This window comes from Contarinia nasturtii, unplaced genomic scaffold (assembly GCF_009176525.2).
Source record: "Contarinia nasturtii isolate CC-2019 unplaced genomic scaffold, AAFC_CNas_1.1 Cnas_scaffold_285, whole genome shotgun sequence".
Taxonomy (NCBI): Eukaryota; Metazoa; Arthropoda; class Insecta; order Diptera; family Cecidomyiidae; genus Contarinia; species Contarinia nasturtii.
Window position 1 is genome coordinate 6068056 of NW_022197640.1, and position 18914 is coordinate 6086969.

At 32.0% G+C, this 18914-nt stretch overlaps 2 protein-coding genes across 13 annotated transcripts; one reads left to right on the top strand and one right to left on the bottom strand.

Moving 5' to 3' along the window:
* Positions 1–786: 786 nt before the first annotated feature.
* On the bottom strand, positions 787–3044 carry LOC116337564 (putative defense protein 3). 2 transcript variants are annotated; one of them, XM_031762238.1, is made up of 4 exons: positions 2801–3043; positions 2596–2718; positions 2316–2526; positions 800–942 (listed from the first exon to the last, which is right to left on the bottom strand). In XM_031762238.1, exons 1-4 carry the CDS (start codon positions 2886–2888, stop codon positions 870–872), a joined length of 495 nt encoding a protein of 164 aa, XP_031618098.1. In that variant the 5' UTR covers positions 2889–3043; the 3' UTR covers positions 800–869. The 2 variants fall into 2 exon arrangements, with proteins under 2 accessions (XP_031618097.1, XP_031618098.1); XM_031762237.1 differs by having other exon boundaries at positions 787–942; positions 2316–2718; positions 2801–3044.
* On the top strand, positions 1128–18448 carry LOC116337536. 11 transcript variants are annotated; one of them, XM_031762187.1, is made up of 8 exons: positions 5083–5234; positions 5326–5607; positions 7659–8077; positions 8411–8563; positions 10161–10301; positions 10423–10537; positions 10744–10940; positions 12952–18448. In XM_031762187.1, the coding sequence occupies exons 3-8, from the start codon at positions 7717–7719 to the stop codon at positions 13218–13220; spliced, it is 1236 nt and encodes a 411-aa protein (XP_031618047.1). In that variant the 5' UTR covers positions 5083–5234; positions 5326–5607; positions 7659–7716; the 3' UTR covers positions 13221–18448. The 11 variants fall into 11 exon arrangements, with proteins under 11 accessions (XP_031618041.1, XP_031618043.1, XP_031618051.1 ...); XM_031762181.1 differs by lacking the exons at positions 5083–5234; positions 5326–5607 and adding an exon at positions 1128–1607; XM_031762183.1 differs by lacking the exons at positions 5083–5234; positions 5326–5607 and adding an exon at positions 1131–1607 and having other exon boundaries at positions 10744–10931.
* The last annotated feature ends 466 nt before the right edge of the window (positions 18449–18914 follow it).

Consider the following 18914-nt stretch of genomic DNA (forward strand, 5'->3'; position numbering starts at 1 on the left):
TTCTATAAAAATTCTCTGTTTCCAAGTATACATGTTATTTTCATCGTCTTTCCATTCTGGCACTATTCTTCCATGCGAAATATGATTAAATGATAAGAAAAGCAAAAATCTTCCATTTTCGCCAGCCGTTAATGGGGCAACTGATTACGCAATGTCATGATTACCATGTTGTTTTCAATATAGCAAATTTTAATCAACAAGTTTTATTTGCTGGTGGCTTTACAAATAGATAATCGAATGCCGTTTATTATCAGCCGTTTGTCGCACAACAATATGTTTTTTTTAAATATATATTTTATTTAACAAACAACATGGGGTATTAAAACTATGTAATATGTCAGCTGACACCGTTACCATGATCTATTGCGTTGCTCATTTTTGTTTTTCCAATAAATCAGTTCATGAGACATAGATTATATTTCAGTACCAGGCATAATGATATTTACTTGTCTCTCTATTCTAATAATAGTTTCTGCATATTTAAATTAGTCGATACTAACATGACTCCACACTATTTACGCGATTCATATGAATTTGAAAAATGACTTTTTTTCCGTCTTATAATTTTCAAAGGGAAAGATAAGATTTAGTTGTTGCTTGTATGTTCGTCGATGCCAATAATCTGCTATCGATGGTCATGGGTTTCATCGGATATTTTTATTCAAACAAATAAATCTCCTTGAGTCAAAACTGTATTAAAATACTACAGAATAAATAGTTTAAAACTGCACTTAAACTAAAAATGAAACACAAATATTTAAAACTTTATCGATTTATTAGTCATTTGTTTTGGTTCAAAAAAAAAATGCATTGAAAATGAAAATAATGATTTGTGTGTGTATTATTTCTTGCGTAAAATTAAAATTTATTTATCTTTGATAAATGGGAATTTTGGCAACGACATCAGCCCAAAATGTAGAGTAATTTTTAACAACGGATCCGCTGAAAATATGAAACATGAAAATAGATAAAATTTGCTATTATTTCTGTTTCATTCGTTAAAAATTCGACATTTTCATACAATAACTTTGAAAACAAATCAATAAAAAGTAAAAAAAACTTTATTTTTCTTTGTTCATTCGCATGCACCGTCAAAGTTATTGCTAAAAAAATTGTTCGAAAAAAAAAACAAAAAAATAAAAGAAAACACTTCAATGCATTAGACGCGCATTGAAAAACCTCGAAACACATCGTAACTTCTTTTTCGGTTGGTAAAGTCAAGATGTTTCAAGGCAACATTCGATATATATATTATATATATAATCAACGTTCACATAACGACATAACTGTTTTTAAATTGCCTAGTCATCTTAAATATGTATGCCGAAGTGAAACGGGCAAATTAAGAAGAAAAAAAACTAATATTAACAAAATCGAACTTATGAATCATAACACCAAAGAAACGAAGCGATCGAGAGAGAAAAATAACAACCGAATTTAAAATTATATTGCACAAATCGGGCCAAGTGGTTAATTCATTGCCTTTGAAAATCGTCACTTGCAATAACATCGAAAATTGGTTATTATAAGTTAGACAATGTACGGTGTGTGAGTGTTTTTTTTTATAGTGTCGAGACGATGATTTCGTGTTCAGTTGCCATAAAAGCGTACGTATCGAACATGAGCATAAATTTTTGTACAGCTGAAATATATTCGATGTGTATTTTCGTGACTTTTCGATGACTTGACTATATCTGAATAGTTCAATGTTTTGATCCGAATCCCGTTGCTGCGAGATCTGCATTAATTACCGTTTAAAATAATATTAAAATAAAATGCTTGTGTACATTGGCCAATAGTGCAGTTTGATTCAGTTCATTTTCTTCTGTTACGCTAAATGCAATAGAGATGAATGCGAAGAGAGCAAAAAATGGCAAAAAGCGGCGTACAACCCAAGAATTACATAAGCTAATGTGTAGACGAAATTGCAAGCCATATATGTATACGAGCCACATGCGATAGATACGTTATTGAATTGATTGAATTAAGAAATCCATTCGTATTGCAAATGGGCATTGGTGCAAAAAAAAGAAATAAGAAAGGGAAAAACAATCATCCACAGTACAAATCAATGGAAACATCTATGAAAATATATGTATATAGAGAGACAACCGTTGACTTGGCTCAACTTATATGTTTAATGCGTGAATTGCGATCGACAATTTTTTTAATACATCAAGTTTGTTCGTGCAATGCTTGACGAACATGTTACATGTATTCTCTATTTGCAGTATAATTAAGCATTTTATGCCGATAAAAATCGCAAAATTGTATTTACATGGGAAGAAATAAAAAATTGGTTGATTTTTACTCACGTGAAATAAACTCGGCCGCTCTTATGCTGTGGAGCATTCCAAATTAGATTTGCGCCTTCTTTATCTTTATTATCGGCATGAGTGATTGATGCACATTCCGGAATCGTTTTGGTATTTTGACTGTCTTGCCATGATCCAATCCATTCGTTTGTCTCAGTATCACGCGCTTGAATGAAAAATCCACGGAAATAGTCACGGCCACGAATGGTAACTGTGTTCAGAAGAAGAAAAAATTGATGAGTAATTGATGCATTTTGCATTGCATAATGTAAAACTGTACTTTGAATTTGTTGTCCTGGTTGATATTGATCGGTGGTGGCTATTACTTCATATGGCAACGAACCAATGGGCTGAGATCTGGCTTGTCCATGATTTGGTTGATTAAATCGTTCCGGTTTAACACCTGTTCTTACATAGAATTTGTCAATTTTTCTCTTTCTTTCTTAATATTAAAACAAAAATGACTGTCCGAAAATAACACGTACATGTATCGGCTGGCCCACCATCTGGGAAGCAATTTACCACAACAAAAACGGCACACAATAAAATGGCCTGATTTATTTGACGAAACATTGTCGCCGAAATAAAAACAAAAACAATAACAAAAAATCACTCAAAATAAAATGACAATCAAATCCACACAAATACACCAAATGCAAGATCGTCGATAGAGAAAAATGATTCGCTACTGGTCGACTGTTCAACTAGAGATCATACAATGAGCACAACTAAAACGATCTTAGAAAATGTAATGAACTATAAATAAAACGACAAATACGCAGAAATCGAATGGTAGGGATTGCCTCACCTTTGGTAGGATTATTGAACCTTTTCTCTCTAGCTTAAAGCATTGCATGCGAATTGAACAAACCATAACTAAATAGCTATTTAATTTCATATAATATGTAATATTTGATCCATTGCTTCACAATTTAAATCCATTCAATCAAATTGATGATACAATGTATTGCATGTGATGATACAATGTATGCAAACGATACGAAATGTTTTAAATGACATGCTGGCTAATCTGTCTTTCACTCGCTTTGGCTGCTGGTTTAAAAATGTTGATTGTTGGGTCGTTTGGATTTTGTTTGGTGGCCGTTATAATGCCGAAATGCTAAACCACGTGTGGCAAAGTTTTGAACGTGTCATGGATGAAGATTTAGTCATGCATGCATCTATATGGCATACTATTTTGAGAAGATGCTGTTTAAAGCTACCATGTGGTTTATTCTCGTTGAAAAGTTTACCAAACCGAGAAAAAAAAATTGTGTTTAAAATTCCAAAACCAAAATCGGGATAACAACAAAGCACTAAACTAATCCGCCTGCGAGAGTGTTCTATGTAATGGGGCAATATTTATACAGTTGTGTATGGATTTTATGTGGTGGCTCGTAAAACGCATGCGTTCGGTAAATAAATAATCGCTCTCCGAAGTATACATGGGGAATTTTCTCTGCAGTATTTTCTATGCTTTTTTTTTCATTCTTCTTTTTCTACTGTTTCATATGTTGTTTACTGCTATTGCTGGTTGATATTGGTTGTATGTGATTTCGTCTGTTCCATGCCAAATGGTATAGCATCAACCCCTCCAAATGGATATTCAGGACATGGATCCTGTCGTACCGAAATTATGCTCTAAGTGTCACACAGCTAGCGCCACGATGGAATTCAATGTAATCTATACTAAGCTGCCGCCAACTAGTGAAAAGACTTTTGCTCAGTTACAAACAACTGCCTAGAACTCCATAGTTGTCCGTAGTGGCGCTAGCTGTGCTATAGTTTTGCATTTTATACAGTCTCTTATGGAACATAATTGCAGTGCGGATCCTGTTTATTAAGCCATTTCAAATGGAATCGTTAGATTGCTGCATGCATAGTGACATAAGCAGTCGTTTATTTGCTTTGACTTTACTATAAATTGCGACGTGTGACGCTCCGTCACGTCAGTGTGTGCTTTTGATTTTTGGTGTGCTTTTCAAATATATTCAGATGGTTTTCGAGTAATCATTTCGCTGACCCTTTCGATAATAATTTGTTGTTTCTTTTTTGTGATATTATAAACGTCGTAAACATCGTAATTGTTTTTCTTCGTTTTGAATATTCGTGTTTTTGGCAGCGCGTAAGTGGTGTTCATAATTTCATCAGTGAAAGTTCTATGTGCGTTTTGATAATTAGCACACATGTTCACAATCATGTATAGTATACAAAAAGTAGCCAAATGAATTAAAAACCGTAGCTTGACTACAATACCTAAAATACAAAAAAAAAACATGAGAGAGAGAAAAAGAGATGTTTTCTTGAAATTACTTGATTTGCATACATTCAAAGTGCCGTGTTCGCTTTATATTTTTGTCGTGTGTGTGGTTTCATTTTTTTTTAATTCTTTGCACTTCGCTGACTCCTTCTCCACCGTTCCATAAAATACACACAAAATAAATACATATAAACATATTATGTCGAAATTGGTTCGGTTGCGGTGGTACAAAAGCATTGTATAAATGTTCTTCTTTTTTTTCCTTCCAAAATGACTAGTTTCACCAAATATTCGGTACATTGCGGACATACGAATGCAAATCAAATATATCACACGTGGCTGTTGTTCTAACATTTGCTCTCATCTCAGTTCGCCTTTGCTCTTATAATTAGCCCCATTCATTTATTGGTCTCTCAGTGTGTGAGGAAATGAGAGTATATGTATAGGAATCCATTCGTTTGCGTTTCTTGTTCACTTTTCAACACAGTTTCGAATATAAATGAAAAAAAAAATCGCTCGTTCACTTTGTACGTCTATTGATTCTTTTTATTCGGTGGCTTTAGAAAAGTGGCGTGTTCCGCTGAAGTGGTTAACATGCACTGTACTTTTTTTTTTCTAAAATAGAAATAAAACAAGAAAATTGGCGATAAATCTTTTCTGTATTCGTTTTGTATATGTTCTGGTTTTTTTTTTTCTGTGCGATATATATTTTTTTCTGGTTTTATATCAAAACTCGGTTTCAATTCCCAGGCTAGAGACTTCAAAATTACTCATATGACACTCCATCAACCTGTTAAACGAATTCAATCAGCAAGGATCGCGACTAAAATCACGACAAATTAATTAGCGTAAATTGTGTACAGTGTTTGGTTAAAACAAAACAAACCTGAAGAAATTCCATTCAAAATAAAAAAACAATGGAATTGAGTTAGAATGAACTGAATCAACGTCAGATTTGAAGAAAGTTTTCGTTTTTGTTTATTCGGACAAGAATATTCGAGAAAAAAAAGATTTCCTCAACGAATTTCGAAAGTAATTCAAATAAGATATCATTTATGTAAAAATCGAAACGGAAATTACAATGTGAACAGTGTGGTAGACTGATTTGATAGTATTGATTTAAATTAAAGATATAAAACGGACTTGAAAATTAGGTGCGATATGATGAAATTTTGGTTTGCTCTTATTCCTTCCCACTCACTCTCACTGTGGCCTCATTTCATTACAAAAATACAGCTATATTTGAGTTGTGCAAATGTACGTGCCATTTCACCCCGTGTCAGCTTATTTTTTCTCTATCTCTGTGTGTGTGTCTCTTTTTTTCGGCTCTGGTAGATAATTCATTGATTTTCAATCAATTTCTGGGTTTCGTTATGGTGATTCAATTCATTTAATGTGATGAATATTTTATTGAATTGGAAGAGCCACATGCCTCTCCCATTCATTTCATTTCAATTTTAAGTTCGTACATAGATAATTTCGGTGTCAAAATCCAATACAGCAGTTTAGCAATTCAGAGGCCAGCTTACCAAAAACAAAACAAAAAAATAAAATAAAAAGCATAAGCCTCGGAAACATAGATATATTCTCACTCTGTCTTTCACTCTCACTCTCACTCTCACTCTCACTCTCACTCTCATTCGATATATAAATTGCATATTGCAAAGATAAAATATATTCAAGTTGGCACATCGACCGTGTCAGAAGCGTTTCAGTTGTCTAGCAGAGCATATCCATTCGAAGCAATTAGATATTTCCGTGCATTTATCCTTCTCGTTTGCTTTCAGCAATTGCATTCCATTACTTTTTTTTTGTTTATTTGCGTATCTATGGCGCATAATATTTAACCACACAACAAAACGGCTAAAAATATGACATGAAGTCATATATTTTTATCGCCGTTTTCTTCTGTCCTGATCATCGTACAATGTTAACGCTCTGAATATTATATTGTTAATTTAATGCAGCGAATTATGTGCTTGAATGACGTTTAGTTAGATATTCATGATGATAATGATTATGATGTACACACATACAAATTTTGCACTAATACACATACAGAATCGCTAGAATTTTTGACATTTTACGTATTCTGTAGAAACAATACAGAATTTGTATAATTTACTAATGATTTATTTGTCAGCGCAGCTCAGATCCGTATTCGAATTCTGTATTGATTCTACAGAATACGTAAAATGCCGAAAATTCTACAGATTCTGTAAGTTAATATATTAGAATTTCACTAAATGTTTGATTAGATATATTAGTAAATTCAATTTATTATTATTTTCTTTAGCAAACGTTTGCTATCACAAGGGAGTTTCATATAAGATTTCCATGTAGCAGCAGAAAAACAATCAAAATCACAAAAAAAATCAGCTCAATTGGCGATTTTTATTGCGCAGCAAAATATAAGTTTGAGTTGTGTGTGCATGACTTGAGTTGGAAGTCAACCTTGAGGAGCAGGTGGATCCAAAGTGTTTTGAACTCCAGGTCCAAAGTGTTCTGGATATTGAGCAGTCATGGAGGTAACAAGTCTTGCCGAATTTCGATATTTTTGCGATAATTCCATCGGAAAAGCGAGAAAAGACGATCGGGAGTTTTTTTTGTGATTTTGACTGTCTTTCTGCTGCTACATGGCAACTTTTTATGACACTCCTTTGTGATAGCAAACGTTAGCTGAAGTAAAAATAATAAATTGAATTTACTAGATTTTTAATAAAACATTTAATGAAATTCTAAAAAAAATCTAGTGAATTGTTAATAAAACAGTGAACTTCTAATATAATAACTGTTACTAAATAGTAATTATTAATTACTAACATTTTACTAGCTAATAATTATTAAAAATCTAGTAATTCAATAAAATCGATTTTTTTAGTAAAATAATAAAATATTTAGTAATTACTAAACATTTTCACATCTATGTGTACTATGTATTGGTGTAGAAATATTATGTGTGTACATCATACACATAGTGTTCTAATATAATAATGGCAATCGTATAATATATCCACTTGAAGTGGCAAATGATTTGTCTGCTATATCATATAGCCTATATGTGTATCTTTGATATTTTCCAGATTGGCGAATTCTGGGGAGTCGATCCAACATGTTGGATTTAATCGAAGTGGCGTCAACATGAAACCAATTAGGGCTTCTGTGTATCGAGAAGCCCGTATGCATATGCAAAGCAATTGTGTAAATCAATTAAATAGCGGTCATGTAATGAGCAAAATAAGTGGATCGTCTTCAAATCGATCACGGCTTCATCGGAGGAGCCATTATCGTCAAGTGCACCAAATAAAACAACAATCACAATACCAACACTCATTTTTATCAGCAATGTCAGCGATTCAAACGATGCTGTCCATTTTATCGATATGGGCATTTTATATGTTGTTTTTTACAAATGCCATTACATTTGTTGCTGCAAATAGTTTGACTGGAAATGACGGCAAAAATGGTGCTTTCACCGAGCTACCGACAACAACTGAATTTGGTGAGTCACTCCATTCGCTTGGTTTTTCTTTTTAATTGTACAAAGATGCAATAGAATATACACACAATCGACATACGAATCATCCCTCATTTTCTCGTTTGTTTGTTTTGTGTATATTTGGTTTTCATTTGTGTCGGGAATAAATTAACTTGTTGAATCGAATGATTTAATTACTCGCGACTATTTTTCAATTTAATTACTTGTGCTGTATACTCTGTTGACTCGTGCAAATTGTGCACAGTAAGCGGAAAAGAAGAAATATCATGTTTGGATTTCAACCATGTTAATTAATGTGGCACATTAATCTATGGTGATTTTTTTTCGTATATGCAGATTATGCGAACCGAGGGAAGAAAAAGTTTGGCGACAAATGTGAAACAACGTATGAATGTGGCTTTCCCGACTCAATATGCGATTCAAAAAAGAGGTCGTGTCAATGTATCGAGGAGCTTCCCGTCACTAATCACATTGATAAATGCGGAAAGGGTAAATTATGTTTTGATATTTTTGCTTTTTGTTTTTTTTTTTCATGTTTTCAATTTGTTGACACATAATACGGCTTAAGCAAACAATGATTACCTTGAAACGGAAACAGCGCAAATCGATGAAATCAAGCAATATCCGTGTACATTAAAACGGCAATAAATGAGCACTGATTCCACACGTTGCCAACATTGTGCTCCTGATATTCGAGCATATTAATATGGATTAAAGTTTTCGACCAATGGGGAATATAACAAAACGTGATTTTAACCTATCAACCATCGTTGTTTAGCCAAAAGAAACAACAAACGAAAATTCACCCAACAATAAAAATAAATCATGCAATATCAAAATTTCACCCTCTTCCCCACCAAAAGAAAACCTCGAATCTTTATAGCTTTTTTAGGAATCAATTTATATTGTTTGAAGTGAGCGGATGATAAGAACACCATTCCTTTTTGTTCAAATCATGATAGTGAGTATCGAGATTCGACAAAACATAAAACCATGGTTCCATGGTTGTTGTTTTTATTTTTCGGTTCTTTTTTTTTTCTCTAGAAATAGCATTTCAGAATCACAATACGACGTACAAAAATTGTTATTTATTTTCGAAAAATGAAACTAGAAAAAGAAACGAAAAACAACATCGACAATCGTTCGACAATGTCAGGCAACGATTTTACTGTTCTTATCTACAAACTTTACATTTGCGTGAAAGTAACAAATCTAACACCAAACTTTGAACTTTGAACCATCAAGAAGAGATTGGCCACATACCCAACATATAATGATTTGCTGGAATTTGTTTCTCTCAGTAGCAATGAGCTTTACATCAAATGTTTCGAAACAATCGTTGTTATGATATAGAAAGTATTCATTCAAAAACGGTTTTTTTTTTCATTGCTTTAAGACACCCAAACAAAATAATTACAGTGAATATTTTGCGGTTAATTTGATCGATAAATACACTCGTTTCTTTACAATGTTGGGCTGAAACAGTGCAGTAATGCTACTTTTTTGTTTGTTTGAAGTGTATGAACTATGTGCGTGCTTTTTTACATATAAAAAGGGGGGCAAATCATGTGACGTAAAACCGTCTGAACTAACACTCAAAACATTTAAGGATAACATGACATTATTATTATATATTTAAATTGGCGACTATATGTCGGCTTATTGAAACCCCAATGAGTTACTCGTTATTTCTCCCATTGAAACGATTATATCAAAAAAGGGTATGATTTTATGCTGTGCAATTCGAATTGTAATGCGTACGGGCAAGCCGTTAGTTTGAGCTGAAATCGGGGAGAAATCTGACACTTTAGATTTCGCATATAACTCGGATGGCGGCCACTTGTTATTATCATCATCGTTTCTTTGTTCTATGTTTGCTATTTCGCGCAATGTGTTTGTATTTGTATGAGAGAGAGAGAGAGAGAGAGAGAGAGAGCGAATTAACTGAATGTTGAATGAAAATGCGCTACAAAGGAAAGCTTTTCAGATTTGTGTACCCTTTTTTGTTCATTTAAGAACGAAATATTGTGCTAATTTACTGCTCTCATGAATCAAATGTTCTCTTTTTGTGTATTGCCTTTTACAGAGGCGTCAGTTAATGAAAGTTGCTTTTTCAATGAGCAATGCGAGGCGTCCAATTTTCTAACTGGATGCCGCGATGGAAAATGCAGTTGTCGCTTTGAAATGTCGCCAATTTTGAATAAAGACGGAACCATTGAATGCAAAGGTATGAATAGAAACACTTAAATGTTCCGGTTGTGCTGAAGGGGCGACATGAACATTGCGCATTCGAAATTTATATAAAAATGCTAAAATGATTTCCTTTTCAATTGAAAACATGCACATAGACACGCGAGAGTCTCGAACACCAGAGAGATACGTCGATCCAGCGATGATTGGAATCCTTGCCGGAATGGCGCTCATGTTTATTATTATATGCGTTGTTTTACGTCTATTCAGTCGGTTTGTATACTCGATCTATTTTCCTTATTCTTATGCATATGAGTACATCGTTTTCTTTTTGTTTATAATTCTCTTGAAAACTTGTTGCCCGTAGTTATTTTTTTCTTCTTCTTCTTCTTTCAATTATCGTGGTGAATGTAAACTTATGAATTGATATGCATTATGGTTTTGGTGGTTTATTTATTTTTTTTTACTTTATTCCACAGAGCACGATGGCGTGAAAATCGAACTATTTTCAATACGCCAAATCCACGTTTGATGAACGTATCTCTGCTACGAGATAATAAACTGATGCACAGCCAAGAACGTCGTGGTTCGCGTATGTCGATGCGGATGCCATCCCGTCAACCGAGCATGGTATCATTACGTCCGCATTCACCGAATCCATCGATAGGTAGGCAAGGTATTCAATGTTGTTGAACATCACAATAGCTTTCAATTAGCATATACATTTAATTTTCGTTTGAAAACTCCCAATTTTCACAATATTTATTTTAAATTTAATTCATTTTTATACACCACACTTGGAATAGAAAATTATAAATTCATCGAAGAAGATTTTTTTTTGAAATTCACAAAACCAAAACTGATCAGTGTATCCAAAATATGTTTTAAGCTTAATGTCGACTTCGTTTGTTTTTATCATCTCTCCTTCTCTCAATTTGCTTGCATTTTTAACTCACTTTAAAAAAATAAAAAAAAAACATGTTTTGCTTAACAAGTGCTCTGCGTGCAAGCACTACATTCATTGTTTTTTTAATTTGATTTTTGACATCAAATTTTAAGTAGGTTCACAATCAAATGCACCGCGGATGTCGACGTTAAACAAAAGGAATAAACTAATTTATTTAAAACATGTTTTGGTCGTTACTGTTGCCATTATGCACACCATTTTTCTCTCTCTATCGATCTCTATATTTCGCCTATAGCCTATTATTCTCGCTAATTTTGCAATTTTAAACTTTGTCACAAATACCAATACACACAATTCATATAAACAACAAACAATTTTTTCAGCTGTAATTAAACAAGCAAATGCAGTTCTATGTTTTACAATACAATACAGTTCAAACAACACAACCATCACTCGTTACTAAATTTTAACTCACATGATGAACCATTTTGCTATTTGAATGTTTATATCTTTCGGATGATTTCTAAATTTTTGTTTTTGTTTCTTTAAATTTTGTCTATGGGGTTGTACGTGATAATATTTTACAAACAAAAAAACTAATCAAGCACACACATAGCTACTAAAAAAAACAAATTCTTTAAATGGAATTATTACTATTTTGAAAAGATGGTTGTGATCGATTTTGACTAATTTTGATCATTATTTTATATTTATTAGTGAATTTCAACGATGGAAGCTTGTTAAATGTTTCTCTCAAATGTTCAAAATAGTAATAAACTTTTTTTTTGTTTGGAATGTTTCCTTCCCATATTAGCACACACAACGTTAAATATTTTCGTTGAAAAGAACACCGACCTTGTGCGTTACCTACCTACCTAACAAACAAAAATACCCGTTTTGATGTGAAAATTATTGCGTGTTTTCATTTTTATTTTTTCATAGATAATGTCGATGCCATGCAAGAGACAAAACTGCAACCAAACGATTGATAAAATTGACCTCCCCAAAAATAAATCCTTTAGACAGAATGTTTTTCCATTCGCTTATGGCATATGAAAAAACATTCGAACTGTAAGGAAAACTCCCTCTCCCATAATAAAAACTATAAAACAAAATGAATTGAATTCTACAAAATAAATAATTAAAACAAAACAATTTTTGAGAAAGAAAAGAAAAACAGTAAATTAAACATTCCCAGAGAGATGCAGAGTTAGTGATATGCGAAAAAGTTAAAAGAAAAAAAAAGAACTAACTACGGTTGAAATTTCTGGCGAAAAAGAGAGTATAACAGAAGCGAAACAAAATGAGTAAATTAAACTGCAAAAACAAGCAAACGAAATAAAAGTTAGTGTGACAAAATTATTTGAACAAATGACATATTGGTGGTTAAGAGAGTGAGAAAATGGGCTAAAACGTATTAGTGTGTTTAACTATTTGATTGTTGAACACGGCCTCGGTCCGTTCAAAACGTAATTTTAAATTTAAAACCAAATTGACCCGTTTTGTTCCATTATTCATCCTTTTTTCGGCTTGATTTCTTTTTTATTTCACATTATTTGGTGTTTATTTTGTAATTATGTATTTTTTGTATTCAAATAAATATGTTTTTTATGATCCACTGTTTTTTTTTTTTTTTTGGTTGATAAATGTGGATGTTTCACATGAGTTGTTGTGTATGTTTTTGTTTGGCATTCCAAAACACCTTTTAAGTCACCTTTTCTTTTATTTTCTTTTTTTAAAGAGAAAAAACATTCATGCTAATTCACAAATGTATTCAAAGGTTCACGACGATGCTCTCGAAACAATAGCAACACATCGGCCGCATCAACACGATCAAATCGAAGTGGTAGCACTGCACACAGTGCATCGAATCGAGGTAATCATCATAATGACGGAAAATATCGAACAGCAACATTGTACGAAACCAAATCGTGCAATTCATCGACCGATCGAAATGGCAGCGATAAAAACAACGATCCCAAAGTGGCTAATGTCACATTGCCCATCAGTTCAAGTTCACACTCAAGTGCTGGAATGGTAAACATCTAAAGAAGAGAGAGAGATAGACAGCGACAAGGTATTGAATCGATGTTATGTGCGATGGATCATATTAAGATAAATGACGGGAACCAAATGTGTGTGTTTTTCTTTTGTAAAAGAGAGACAATTAGTCATTTGTCCTTCTCGACGAAATGTACTTCCATATGCAAAAAAAAGTCGTATTATCATCAGTAGTGCTTAAAGTCATAATCGAAATTAAAACTCTCTTTCTTTCGTTAGTTCATCATCAGTGATAGTGATCAGGATAATTTAAGTGCATTTGTCTATGTAAAAAAAAACACTTATATAATTATACTTTTATCCAGAAGTGCATTCGACGTTAAGTAATGACGCAAAATTGTAGTCAGCCCACCACCATAGCTGATAAATTTTGAGCAAACAAACAATGCTTGTGAAAATCAAAGCAAATTGAGCACAGTTCAATCATTTGTGCGAGCCAGTCAGTCTAATTCAAATCAAACTGGAGGGAAAAGACCCTTTAATTTTTTTGTATTACTCCGTATTTCCGAGTAAATTCTAGTGTAGGCAATTTTAGGTGAAAAAAAAAATCATTACATTACAAATTACATTTTTTTCTTGAGCAATTAATTTTACCTTTTAAAACATAAATTATGGCACGAAATCACATACACAAAAAGATTATGTCTGCCATCGCAACTAGAAATGGTTGGAAAAATCAAATTTAAAGCTATTGCATCAAAAATAAAGATACTAAATGAATGGACATCTTCTTTGCAATTTTATAGGGACCATCGAAACTCTTTTCAAATACCAAAATTATCTAAAGAAAAGTGCAAATTAAAATGAAAAAAAAAAAAAACTATTTAAAGGCTAAATTATGACTTATAAAAACACATTCATACATTGCATACATACAAATATACGTATATAGAATCGTTGAAAACGTCAAGAACAAACCAGAGCATCAACAATTAAATATAAATTGCATTTCAAATTGTGACATATACAGCAGCCAGAGATATAACTCCATCGTTTAGACAATGGAAGCGCGTTTTGAAAAGCTTTAAAGAGCAATATTAGTTGAACGGCTAATTAAACCGAAATGAACAATCATTAGAGCAAGCAAGTTTTCAAATACAGCCAAAATAACTATACATAGAGATATATACCTATATTCAACATATATATATATATATAGAAAGACAACAAACATAACTAGTGTTTTTTGTAGATTTAATTCAACAAAATTAAATAAGAACATAGAGTTTAAATTAAAATCGGTAAAACAAAATCGACAGCAGTTTATTAGAAATTATTAACTCGAACTAAACAGTGTTGTTCGGGCAGACAAATGTTCGGAAATTTGTTCCAATTTCAAAGCAATCTTATATAGTCGAGGGCAATTAATCGAAAATTGCCTATCGATTGATAATAAATTGAGAACGGGAATTGCAAAGATTGAATATATATCAAGTGCGCCCGAACGCGCGCGCGCGTTCACGTCTCTACACAAGGAGTCAAGCTATATTTTTCATATGCTGATATTTTCATATGGCAGCGATAGAGTTCAAAGTGTCTCTCGGGACGAAAGATATTGCAAACCATATTAAATGCCTTTCTGTTTTAAGTATACAATAATTTCTCAGCTGCAGAAATAAAATAGAACACAAACGTTGGTCAAATCTAAAACGGAAATGTTGAAGAAGTGTTTTCTATCATTTCATCGGCTGAAATAGTTTTCTTCATAAAACAGCTGGGATCATTATCTAATTTTAAATTAATTTTTTTTTTCAACCTTTAGATGTAACAAAACGCTTTTTTATCTAGCAATTTTTCCATTTCTCGTAGATTTAAGTAACCTCCATTTCAATTCACTTCGTTCAACTGTTATAAATTGGACTCTATTGCAATTATAATATGTTATTGATTGCAAGAAAAATAATTTCCGTTTTTATCAGGAATTGTTCCTTTGAGGAGGAGAAGCATTGAAAAGGATCCTCTTCCTCAAATGAGGGGGAAAAGTTTTTCGTCAAAATGTTATTTTTATCACAAAAATATCTTTTTTGATTAAAATGATTTTTCTCCTCATTTAAGAAGGGGGATTCTCCTCAGCGCTCTCCATCTCCTCATTTTCCTTCTTGCCGTTCCTCCTCCTCAGAGTAACAATCACGGATTTTTATCATTTTTTTTCTATTCATTATCACCATTTTTAAGCACCACACATTTTTACAAATGTTTTACTTACATCGATTAGTTCCAAATTATATCCAATTTTACAAGAATGCTCAACAAAGCGATATTTATAACTTATTTTGAAAATTTTATTTATCTTTATCTATCGTGATTTATTTTACCGGTAGGAACAAACAAAATCGAATGAACAACAATTTAGAAGATATGACTATTGTCATTTTTATTAGATGCAAAATTGCTTGGGTCGAACAAATTACACAAAATTTACAAATTTATTAATATAGTAATGGATAGTAAAATACTTCGCTTATTTGTTAATATGAACAGATTTCGACAAATTTTATTGTCAAATACATAGAAATCTGATTTAGAATATTTCAACAATTGAAAATATTAGCCGCTTAGTTAAAATAGAGTTGCTAATTTATTAGAGATTATGTGGTTTGTGTGTGAAGCTCACGCCAAACTCAATATTAAGTTTTGATAATGTTACTTGCCAATGGGCCAACTGACACAGAAGTTCTATATACAATTTTATGTGATTAGCTGCAAGTAATAGAGGAAATAGTGCTCTCTTACTCACGTTTTTAGTAAAATCTGGATAACAAAATTGTTAACGAGTCTCTGCGGCACACTTTGAGACTTCGATAAGCTCTCAAAATTTGCCAATTTTCACGTATCTTTCATTTGGAAATGTTTCTAAAGATATGAGTTTGATAGCACGGCATGGTTATTTCCGCCTTTTTTTCCCCCATGACCTTGTTGTCTTTTTTTTCATCACCAGAGTTGTGCTATTCAAATCTATTTTAAACCGCACCGTTTTCGTGCAATTGCGACAATCACAACAAAATCAAGTAAACTCTCAACACTAGCATAGACACACTGCATCACCAAGCGGGATGATAAGCTTTCGCATTCAAAAAGATGAAATTAATCGCAAAATTGAGTGAGTTTCAAAGATGGATGTGTAATATTAGTGTAAACAATAGTTGCCGAATGTGAATTGAATGATAATGACAATGCTATCAATTTTCCGATTGTTCGAATATTTTTTATTCTCTAGCAAATCGAATGGTCAACTTCATTAAAGAGAGAAAATTAAACATTCACATTGAAATCGTGCGGCACATATTGTACCGATGAAAGCAAAAAAAAAAAGGATTACGCCAACACGGAAAAGTCAGTTTTAAATTCTCAATAATTAAATGAACCAAATAGATGAATTCAATCCAATACGTATTTGTTTTGTTCAACATCGTTGAATGCCTTATTTGCAAACTAAGAAAGCTACAGTGTTTTGGTGAAAAAGAAAAAAAAAATTATGAAAATATTCTAGTGTGTTGTATATATACATATATATGTTTTCATGTCAAACGAAATCGAATATACCCAAAATAAATGAAAATTCAATCAAGTGCGACTTATAAACGGTGCAATTTTATACAAAATTTTAACTATTTTCTTTCTTTAAATGTCTCTTTAAAACAAATTGAATGAATCTGACCAAGAAGAGACTTGCCAATTTTACGACTACTTTTCTACATGCAAATTAATTTAGGACAATATTTCACACGAATTATATATTCATTTAAATACCAAACTGACTTCTTTTATTCTATAAGCGTTGAAATAAAATGAGAAAAAAAAAAAAAAAAAAAACTAAATAAAAAATTCTTCTACGAATGCTCGAAGATTTTCGTTTTCTATATATTATAAGAAAAATCAATAGCCGAAAAACAAACTAATGGGATGGATATTGCTTCAATAATGTAGCACATGCACATTTATTTTGCTTGGCAAATAAAGAGAACGAGTTTTATTTTTTACACTTATCGATTCGTAGCAATAGAACACCATTCTCCATCCAACACAAATAATACCACTAGATTGCACTTATCAAATATATTCGGCTTCATTCCTCCTAAATGCATATAGTATCATTCATAAATTCTAGTTTTTAGAGAATAGTATTTTGATATTCTGGGTCCGAGTTGCAATCATATGAGGAAATAATGGAATATGCTTTGATGAAAGGATATACAAATGTTCATAATGCATTTTACTAGATATTTTTCAACACCCGACTTTTGAAATATTCACCAAAACCCAATTGTGAAGGTTGTTTTCCTCTCTCTCTCCCCAGATATCTATTTCAATAAGTATAATAACACATGCAATAAATAAAGAACATGTATTTGATTTATAATTTTGCCAATTGAAAACAGAGAGCAATAACAATAAAATGTTGTCCGCATAATTTGACTGTAATTACATTTTTCGTTATTTATCTCCTACGCAGACATTTAATCAAAGTAAATTTATGTTCCGCGCATAGTTGGCAAACAATTCATATTGTTTCTTTTTCTCTATCTTACAACATTAAAGCGAAGAATGCTTTCGATTTAAATGGGGGAAGATTTATTGATGAAACATTCTTCCATGAAATTTCTTGTTTTCAACTACATCTTCTATTTCCGTTCATTATAAATTTAAGAATCCAACTAAATAACGTTGTAGAATTGTAGCCACTTTAAATCATGTACAAGACAAACTTCTTGTATTTAAAATAAAAAATGAAATTATAAATAATAATAATATTATCGCAGTCACAATTCCAACCGTTTTGAAAAGTCTGGGAAGAATTTCAAAATGGTTCCTCTCCACAAGCGCCCTACATTCTATGCAAAATAAATAAAAACAAATACAAATTTCCTTAAAAATTAAATTTTAGATCGTAAGAATATTGCAGCTAATACTAAAAGAATGCATTTCTTTTGTTACTGAATCGAACTACTTAGTTTAATTACCAGCAAACAAGAAACATGTCATGGTTTTTACATACAAAAAAGAGACATATATATATAACCATATAAAATAGGTCAAAATGAGGATATACAAATATACAACACAAGAAAATAACAACTAAATGAACAAAAAAAAAACACTCACAATAATTATATACTATTTTAGAACTCACGAATCACAACATTTTTCTTGATCTATAGAATGATCTTATCTGATTTATCTGAATAAATATTTCTACGCTATTTTTATCCGAACAATTTCAATGGGGTTTCATTTTATTTATCTTCTCATAGGTGCTCATTTTCAACAATTATGAGGGGTAAGTTGCATCCCTCTTTGTAAAAATGGAAAATAAAAAAAAATACCCAAAATCTTCGGAAAAGCGCGAAAAATGATTGGACCGAGAGATTCTCGAATAAAAAATGAAAAACCGTCATAAAATTTCAGAAAAACGTCATAAATTTTCTGTCATAAATTAAAAAATTTGAATTTGGTGTAGGCAGTTGTGGAAGTGTGTTTTTAATTCATTTGATATCAAAGATGTACTTGCATGCTATAGTGGACATGTTATTGAAAAAGCACACAGACGATTTGAAGAATATTTGCAACCGTCAAGGCGCTAAAGCGAACATATACGATTAAAAATGGCTTACAAAGTATGTTCCGAATTACAATTACCATTGTCGTGGTAAAAATACGTGTTATTATTGTTTTCAATTCATT